General features: G+C 44.8%; 1 protein-coding gene across 1 annotated transcript in view; it reads right to left on the bottom strand.

The window, feature by feature from the left end:
* LOC123507319 (potassium voltage-gated channel protein eag-like) overlaps nucleotides 1-10,000 on the bottom strand; it is a 157,939-nt gene that overhangs the window by 137,830 nt on the left and 10,109 nt on the right. The window contains 1 exon segment of the mRNA XM_045260079.1: nucleotides 8,802-8,954. Within this exon segment, the coding sequence (XP_045116014.1) occupies nucleotides 8,802-8,880 (79 nt within the window). The 5' untranslated portion in view covers nucleotides 8,881-8,954.

The following is a 10,000-nucleotide window of genomic DNA, read 5'->3' as shown; positions in this document are numbered from 1 at the left end:
GTAACGAAGGAAATGGAAGAGAAATAAGGAATAAAGTGGAATTAGATAGACAAATAAAGGATGATGTTGGAAGAAGAGGAGGAGGAAGAGGAGCAGGAGGAGGAGGAGGAAGAGTAACTACTCGAATACAAAACTTCTAGTACGATGGAGGAAGAAGAGGAGGAGGAGGAGGGAAAAGAGGAAAAGAGGAGTGAGGAGAGGAAGAGAGGGAGAAAAATGTAAAGGATTTGGGAGAGGAAAAGAGAGTAAGTGGAGGGAATGGGAGGGATTAGTCACGTAGAGAGAGAGAGAGAGAGAGAGAGAGAGAGAGAGAGAGAGAGAGAGAGAGAGTGATAAATTGTTTTGTTTTGATGCAGTGAATATTTTTATTGTCTATTATTCTATTTGATTTTTCCTCTTGTTTTTTTTTCTCCACTTTTGCTTTTCTTTTTTAACTCAATTTTCATCCCAATCATTTCTTTTTTCCTCCTCCTCCTCCTCCTCCTCCTCCTCCTCCTCCTCCTCCTCCTCCTCCTCCTCCTCCTCCTCCTCCTCCTCCTCCTCTTCATCTCCTCTTCTCAGTTGAGCATCTTCTATCTCTTCAAGTAATAATAACTCTTGCATTACTTAACGAGACTAACAGAAGATATGTGTGTGTGTGTGTGTGTGTGTGTGTGTGTGTGTGTGTGTGTGTGTGTGTGTGTGTATGTGTATGTGTGCGTGTGCGTGTGTGTGTGTTGACTTTATTTGAATCTTTAATTGTCTTCATTACACCTTCCTCCTTCACTGTAACTATAGGTCTCTCTCTCTCTCTCTCTCTCTCTCTCTCTCTCTCTCTCTCTCTCTCTCTCTCTCTCTCTCTCTCTCTCTCTCTCTCTCTCTCTCTCTCTCTCTCTCTCTCTCTCTCTCTCTCTCTCTCTCTCTCTCTCTCTCTCTCTCTCTCTCTCTCTCTCTCTCTCTCTCTCTCTCTCTCTCTCTCTCTCTCTCTCTCTCTCTCTCTCTCTCTCTCTCTCTCTCTCTCTCTCTCTCTCTCTCTCTCTCTCTCTCTCTCTCTCTCTCTCTCTCTCTCTCTCTCTCTCTCTCTCTCTCTCTCTCTCTCTCTCTCTCTCTCTCTCTCTCTCTCTCTCTCTCTCTCTCTCTCTCTCTCTCTCACCGTCGTCACCTCTTTACGTTTCCTTTCACAACCCTGTCATGTTCTCCTCTCTCCTCTTTTATATCACTATCTTATCTTACCTTCCTCTCCCTCTCTCCCTCCTCTCTCCCTCCTCTCCCTCTTCTTGCTGTCTCCACCCTTCCCTCCTTCCGTGAGAGGTGAGAGTGATGATAAGTCTCAGGTGACGGTGAAGGAAAGGCAGAATAGAAGCAAGTTGATGGAGTAAACAGGAAAAATTTTGCAGGTTTTCTCCTCTCTCTCTCTCTCTGTCTGTGATTTGATGTCTTAACCTCTTCAGTACTGGGACATATTTTTAGCTTGAGATTTATGTATGATTAGACCATTTTATTGGCATTAGCAAGGGTCTATGGAGGTCAGAAAGTTAATGGCTACAGTCTTCACTACATATTTTAACCTTTTCAGTACTGGGACATATTTTTACCTTGAGATTTGTGTACGATTGGACCATTTTATTGACATTAGCAAGGGTCTATGGAGGTCGGAAGGTTAATAGCCACAGTCTTCACAATTTTAACTTCTTCAGTACTGGGACATAGTTTTACCTTGAGTTTTGTGTATGATTAGACCATTTTATTGACATTAGCAAGGGTCTATGGAGGTCAGAAGGTTAATAGCCACAGTCTTCACTATTTTAACTTCTTTAGTACTGGGACACATTTCTACCTTGAGTTTTTGTGTACGATTAGACCATTTTATTGACATTTGGAAAGGTCTGTGGAAGTCAGAAGATAAATGGCCACAGTCTTCACGATTTTAACCCCCCACTTAAATTTCTGAAGCTGTAGAAAATCACCAAACAATAAGCAGAATGAGATTTGTGTACCATTAAATCATTTTATTGGCATTAGGAAGGGTCTATGGAGGTCAGAAGATTAATGGCCACAGTCTTCACTATTTTAATTCCCCACATAAGTTTCTGAAGCTTTAGATCACAAAATAGTAACCAGAATGAATATGGAAACGCGTCTTGATATTGAAGGGGTTAAAAGTTTGGCTGTTTCATAAGGTTGTTTTTTGAGGTTACTGGAATAATTAGCTATTGAGAAAATAAATAAAAGGAAAGGGAATATTATGAGGTTTGTTAGGTACTTGTAATGTTTTGTTTTTTCTTTGTGTTCTTAATATTTTTTGTGTGTGTGTTTTTTTTTAAGTTTAGTATGTTTGTTGTTGTTGTTGTTGTTGTTGTTTGTTGTTATTTGAGAGAGAAGTGATGTTATTCTTCTTCATCTTTCTAATACTTCTATTTTCTTCTTCTTCCTCCTCCTCCTCCTCCTCCTCCTCCTCCTCCTCCTCCTGTGTTCTGACTCTCCTCATGTCCTCAACTTTATCCTCTAAGTTTACACGGCTTATTATGTTAAGACTCCTCCTCCTCCTTCTCCTCCTCCTCCTCCTCCTCCTCCTCCTCCTCCTCCTCCTCCTCCTCCTCCTCCTCCTCCTCCTCCTCCTCCTCCTCCTCCTCCTCCTCTTCCTCTTCCTCCTCCTCATCTTCTTCTTCCTCCTCCTCCTCCTCCTCCTCCTCCTCCTCCTCCTCCTCCTCCTCCTCCTCCTCCTCCTCCTCCTCCTCCTCCTCCTCCTCCTCCTTGCTCTTTTCTCATGTCACTTTGTCATCTTCGTCCTCATTATTGTCATCTTTTTTTGTCATTATTTGCTTCTTCTTTTCCTCCTCCTCCTCTTCCTCCTCCTCCTCCTCCTCCTTCTCCTCATCCTCATCCTCCTCCTCTTCCTCCTCTTCTTCTTTGTGGTCTTCCTTCTCTTCCTCCTTCTGTTTATCATCGTTTTCCTTGTGACTTTTTTCCTCCTCCTCCTCCTCCTCCTCCTCCTCCTCCTCCTCCTCCTCCTCCTCCACAGTTTACATAACAGCTCACACACACACACACACACACACACACACACACACACACACACACACACACACAGATAGAGAGAGAGTGGAGAGAGGATTTGCAAAGAGAGAGAGAGAGAGAGAGAGAGAGAGAGAGAGAGAGAGAGAGAGAGAGAGAGAGAGAGCCGGGCGCCTTCAGATATATCGATTCCTCCCCTCCTGTGTCTTGCAAGTCATTATTGGCGTGGTAAGGTGAAAAATTAGACACAAATAGGTAAGAAAAATAGAGAGTGCTGAAAAGGTATCTCTCTCTCTCTCTCTCTCTCTCTCTCTCTCTCTCTCTCTCTCTCTCTCTCTCTCTCTCTCTCTCTCTCTCTCTCTCTCTCTCTCTCTCTCTCTCTCTCTCTCTCTCTCTCTCTCTCTCTCTCTCTCTCTCTCTCTCTCTCTCTCTCTCTCTCTCTCCAGGTAAAGGTAAATAAGACTTAATGATTTGCATATTACAACTCGCGATCATTATAAAAGGAAATATTCTTAATTAGCTTCTCTTTTATCTCCTTTCGTTTTTCCTCCCACCCTCCCACACACACACACACACACACACACACACACACACACACACACACACACACACACACACACACACACACACACACACACACACACACTGTCGCTTCTCTCTCTCTCTCTCTCTCTCTCTCTCTCTCTCTCTCTCTCTCTCTCTCTCTCTCTCTCTCTCTCTTCTTTCTCTTTTTTCTCTTTTCATCTTTTTTTCTTTTTTGTCTCTTTTTCATCTGTTGTCTCTTATTCCTTTGTTTATTCTTTATGTTTTGTCTCCTTTTCTTTCTTTACCTCTTGTTTATTTATTTCTATTCATCTATCGTTCACATATTCTTTTCTTCTTTCTTTTTCTTCTCTTTCCTTTTAGTTAATCTTTCATTTTTTGTCCTTTTGCTGTCCTTCCTTCTAACATTGATCTTTTGTTCTCCTCCTCCTCCTCCTCCTCCTCCTCTTCCTCCTCCTCCTCCTCCTCCTCCTCCTCCTCCTCCTCCTCCTCCTCCTCCTCCTTTTCCTCCTCCTCCTCCTCCTCCTTCTAGAGCTCAAGTCAGGGGCATAAAAAGGCTATAAAGACAATTTTTCATTACCCAAACCTAACTCTGAATATAGGAATGGCTGTGGTAGTGGTGGTGGTGGTAGTAGTAGTGGTGGTAGTGGTGGTGGTGGTGGTGGTGGTGGTGGTGATGGTGGTGGTGACATACAACATAACAGTGGCGAAAACTTTAGTGATTAACGAAATGAATCTCCTCCTCCTCCTCCTCCTCCTCCTCCTCCTCCTCCTCCTCCTCCTCCTCCTCCTCCTCTTCTTCTTCTTCTTCTTCTTCTTCTTCTTCCTCTTTTTTCCTCTTCCTTGCGGTGACTTACGAGACATGAAAAGTCACTAAAGGCATGACGAGGAGGAGGAGGAGGAGGAGGAGGAGGAGGAGGAGGAGGAGGAGGAGGAGGAGGAGGAGGAGGAGGAGGAGGAGGAGGAGGAGGAGGAAAAAATCGACGAAGATGAGGAAGAAGAAGATAAAAAAAAAAGACGAGGAGAAAAATTCGAAGAGGAGAAAGAGAAGAAGAAAAAAAAGGAGAAGAAGAAGAAGAAGAAGAAGAAGAAGAAGAAGAAGAAGAAGAAGAAGAAGAAGAAGAGTATAGATCATAAAAGAAACCAGCGTGCCTTTCAGAATTGGTGTAATTTATCTGCCCTCTCCCATCAAGCCATCAACCCATCAGCCCATCACCTGCCGCGCCCATCTTACCGCCACACGCCTTTCACTACGCCACGATATTTGGGACAGTTACGGCTCCCTCTTGTCTGTCTGTCTGTGTGTCTGTTGGTCTGTTTATGTTGTGTGTGTCTGTTTGTCTCTGTCTGTCTCTTTTTCTGTCTGTGTGTCTGTGTGTCTGTTGGTCTGTCAGGTATTGAGTAAGTGTTTCATAGAGTAGTGATATTTTCACCATGCTACACTTCACATACACCTACAATTCGCCTCGCCTCGCCTCGCCTAGGCCCACTCTGAGCTCTTAATGGAAGGAAAGGTGTAGAGTGTGTTAGGGACGACACACACACACACACACACACACACACACACACACACACACACACACACACACACACACACACACACACACACACATATAAAGAGCCGCTATACATTGGTGGCAGCGGTGGGATATACATCTACGTACACACACACACACACACACACACACACACACACACACACTTCTATCATCCTTCTTAATGTACACGCCCACTGCCTTTCCTAATGGACGTGTGTGTGTGTGTGTGTGTGTGTGTGTGTGTGTGTGTGTGTGTGTGTGTGTGTGTGTGTGTTTGGGGATGTGGGTGTTATTGCCATCTATCTGTTGTGTCGTCGTGCTGTTCTCGTGACACACACATACACACACACACACACACACACACACACACACACACACACACACACACACACACACACACACACACACACACATTCCCTTTGGGGTTGCCTGCTGGTCACTCCTGGGGTGGGGGAAAGGAACCACTGGTCATGTTGTTTGGAAAAATGAACGTACGAGAGAGAGAGAGAGAGAGAGAGAGAGAGAGAGAGAGAGAGGACAGAATATATGGGAGATGAGTGAAAGAGAGGAGATAGAAAAAAGAAAAAAGAATAGCAGGATTTGTTGTACGTAAGAGAGATGGGAAGGATTAAAAGAATGAAAAAAATGAAAATAAGGTTTGAGAAATGGAAAGGAATTAAATAAACTACTCGAGAATAAAAAAGGAGATAGATTATTTAGGGAGAGAGTTGATGTTTGATAAATAGGAAGAAAATAAAAAGAAAAATAGGGAAAAAATTATGAGTAGGGAAATAAATGATAGGGAAATAGAAACTCGACTTCATATTTAAGAGAGAGAGAGAGAGAGAGAGAGTGTGTGTGTGTGTGTGTGTGTGTGTGTGTGTGTGTGTGTGTGTGTTGGTGGTTCTAGTGACGCAACATACAACATACTTTCACTCCCTTTCCTTAAAATACTGCTTACTCATCCTCCATCCCCTCCCCCTCCTCCCTCCCTCCACTGCAGTGTCCTACATCCTTTAGAAGTGTATGCAAGTAACACAGGAAGGACTTAAGGATGTGTTGCTGTTTATCATCCTTTGAGATCCTTTATAATTGTTGTTTTCTCTGCATATATCCTATCCTTTCTTCCTTCCTGTCTCCTCCTTGTTAATTTCTCTCATTTTCCTTCTTAATTTACATATTTAACATTTTTTTTCTATTATCTTATCACGTCCTTCCTTCCTTCTTCATCTCCTTGTTTCTCCTCTTATCCTCTCTTCCTACCCTTCTGCTTTTCTTTCTCTCCTTTAACTCATTTGCTTCTCCATTTCCTTATATATACTTGACATTTTCTTCTGTTATCTTATCACGTCCTTCCTTCCTTCTTCATCTCCTTGTTTCTCCTCTTATCCTCTCTTCCTACCCTTCTGCTTTTCTTTCTCTCCTTTAACTCATTTGCTTCTCCATTTCCTTATATATACTTGACATTTTCTTCTGTTATCTTATCTCTTCCTTCCTTCCTCTCTTGTTTCTTCTCCTATACCTTCCCTACTTGTCTCTATTCCTCCTTTCCTGCTGTCTACTATTATGCCTCTCTCTGTTCCTTCCTTGTCCCGTATTCTCAATCTCTTCTGTGCTTCACCTCCACTTCAAAAGATTTTCTCTAAATTGACACGAGTTTCTTTAGGTGTTTTTATGGTTTTATAGGCAGAGTGACAAGATTTCTACATTATTAATTGGAGAAACACTCATCACTGTGGCCTTGGAAAATAGTCGTGGTGAGAGAAGAGCGTTTTTAAGCAAGTTTTACTGTTCTAGAGGCAAAGTGACAAGATTTCTACATCATTAACTAGAAAAACACTCTAGATGATCCCGATAATTATCTCTGTGGCCTTGGAAAATAGTCGTGGTGAAAGAGAAGAGCGTTTTTAAACAAGCTTTTGCAGTTTTGGAGGCAGAATGACAAAATTTTTACATTATTAGCTGGAGAAACACTGTTGAAAACCCGCTAATCATCTCTGTGGCCCTGGAAAATAGTCTTGGTGAGGGAGAAGAGCGTTTCTGAACCCTTGTCTCCCCAGCGGCCTTGGGTGGGGGAGAGGCGTAGTGGTGAGGTGGTGGTGAGGTGGTGAGGTGGTGTGGCGCGCTATCAATAACACGGTGGGGATGAGAGGCAGTAAGAGGCGGTGAGTGGTGGTGAGTGTCGTTGTGATGATGAAACTTATTGAGCTGCAGCCTCTTCCCGCTTCTTAGGGCTCCTCTCCACCTCCTCCAGGGCCCTCGCGCTGCCTCCAAGATGCCAGTCCAGGGCGCGGCGACCCCCCCTTCACCCTCCTACACCCGTTTTTCGGCCAATACGACGCCCCCGACCCCGTGTGTGTGTGTGTGTGTGTGTGTGTGTGTGTGTGCGATATGCATTTTAATATACATTTGCTCTTCACCTCCACTGCTATCCAAAGGCTCTAGTTAAAGTGACACTAGTTCTCAAGAGTGTTTTTTTTTTATGGTTCTAGTGACAGATTAACAAGATCTCTACATCACTAAATGGAGAAGCAGTCTTGAGAAGCCGGCTAATCGTCTCTGTGGCCTTAGAAAACAGTCCTGGTGAGAGAGCAGAGCGTTTTTAAAGGTGTTTTGACGATTCTAGTGACAAATTCATAAGATTTCTACATCACTAACAGGAGAAAGTCTTGAGAACCCCGTTATTCATCTCTGCGGCCTTGGAAAACAGTCGTGTGGAGAGAACAGAGCGTTTTAAGGATGTTTTGATGGTTCTATTGACAGATTAACAATATTTCTACATCACTAATGAGAGAAACTGTTGAGAGCCCAGCTAATCATCTCTGTGGCTTTAGAAAACAGTCGTACGGAGAAAACAGAGAGCTTTTAAGGATGTTGTGACAGTTCTAGTAACAGATTAACAGAATATCTACATTATTAACGGGAGAAACAATGTTGAAAGCCTGACTAATCATCTCTATGGCCTTGGGAAATAGTCTTGGTGAGAGAGAAGAGCGTTGACGGTTCTAGTGAGAGATTAACAGAATTTCTACGTTAATAACAGGAGAAACAGTGTCTAGAGCCTGGCTAATCATCTGTATGGCCTTGGGATACAGTCATGGTGAGAGCAGAGCGTTGGGGAATACGGGAGCAGTGTGACCTGCCGCTGCGCCGCCACACGATAAAGCTGAACTGCACTTGTGTAACTCCGTCGTCAAGAGAGAGAGAGTGTGGCAGCCTGCATCCTTTGTGCCCCGCCCCGCCACGCCTGCCCCGCCCCGCACCACACCGCCCCGCCCCGCCCCGCCCCTCAGCATCCCTAGCTACACTGTCTTACCGTATTGCCTCCACCCCTTCCCGCTTCCCCTCCACCACTTAACCTTTCACCCAGTCTCCAGTCTCAGACCCCTTCCTCTCCCCTTAACTCCCACAACAGTCTCCCCTCACCCACCCAAACCACAGCCACCCCTGTCCTCCCCCTTTGGCTCCCGCCCCTCACTCACCCAGACACCGCCCCTCCCTACCCCACTGCATAAAGACCACCCCATTTACTTGAACACTTTCCCCTCCCTCTCTTCCCCACCACTCCCCACTCCACCACGTCCCTCCCCCTATAGAACTTGAACACATCCCCCTCTCCCTCTCCTTCCCACCACTCCTCTCCCTCTCCCAGACAATTCCTCTCCTCTCCCTCCCTCCCCCTCCCTCCTCCCCTCCCTCCCAATAGAACAAGAAATAAGTACTTACGTTGAGAAGACGATCTGCGAATGATGTTTTCCAGGAAGGTGTTCTGGGGGGCAACGAGCCCCCTCCTGCCCCCCGGCATGGCTGGGGGGCGCGGCGGGTGCGGGCGTCACTGGTTGGACGCTCTCACCGCGCCCACACTCCTACTACCGCCCCCTGCAATGGGAAAGTGTGTTAGAGATAGAAACACCGCCAGGATCTCTCTCTCTCTCTCTCTCTCTCTCTCTCTCTCTCTCTCTCTCTCTCTCTCTCTCTCTCACACACACACACACACACACACACACACACACACACACACACACACACACACACACACACACACACACATCGTCGCCCCGCCCAGTCATCGGTGCACCAAACTCTAAACACAACACTTCCTCTCTCTCTGTCACGCCCACACGCCCACCACACCTCCACACGCCCTCACTGCTAACCCGCCGCCTGTCCAACACCGTGTAAACAATAGTGACGTAACGAGGCTGTTTGTCTTACTTCTTGTCATGTCACCTGGCTTTCCATTGTTTCAGGACAAGTTAAGTTAGGTTAGGTTAGGTTAGGTTAGGTTAGGAACAAGAAAAAGAGGGAAGCTGCAAGAGGCTGTGTTGTCAGGCCCTGTATGAACAAAGCTACTTAATTTCATCTATCATCCCCGTCCATAAATTCATCTAATCTTTTAAAGCTTCCTATTGACTCACCACCAACAACATGATTACTGAGTCCATTCCATTCATCAACCACTCCGTTAGAAAGCCAGTTCCATCCCATATCCTTCCTAAACCTGAATTTTCAAGCTTAGACCCATTATTTCTGGTTCTGTCCTGGTTACTGATCCTAAGAACTCGTGTCCTCTTTGTGGATTAGCTTAAAGTTTGCTTAGGTTAGGTTACGTTACACTATTTAGCTATCTCGCTGCATTCTTACTTTAATCTGTCTACTTTAAAATAGCTCCTGGATTTTAAATATATTGTAGCTTAACGTAATTGATATGATGTGAATAATAATTGTTTTCTGTTGATCAACGCACCTATTACAAGGACAGCTCATGGTTTTCAAGATCCGACAACCACACATTCAAACCGAGACCCGGGCGCCAGTTTAGAGTAGACTATTAACAAAACTGTGTCTGTGTGAAAGTTGCATTTTCCCATTACGTAAGATTGAGAAATTCATGAGAGATGCTTTATTTACAATCTCTGGGCTCT

The sequence above is a fragment of the Portunus trituberculatus genome, chromosome 22 (assembly GCF_017591435.1).
Source record: "Portunus trituberculatus isolate SZX2019 chromosome 22, ASM1759143v1, whole genome shotgun sequence".
Classification (NCBI taxonomy): Eukaryota; Metazoa; Arthropoda; class Malacostraca; order Decapoda; family Portunidae; genus Portunus; species Portunus trituberculatus.
The sequence above is the reverse complement of the archived record's forward strand: the minus strand, read 5'-3'. Positions and strand labels throughout refer to the sequence as shown.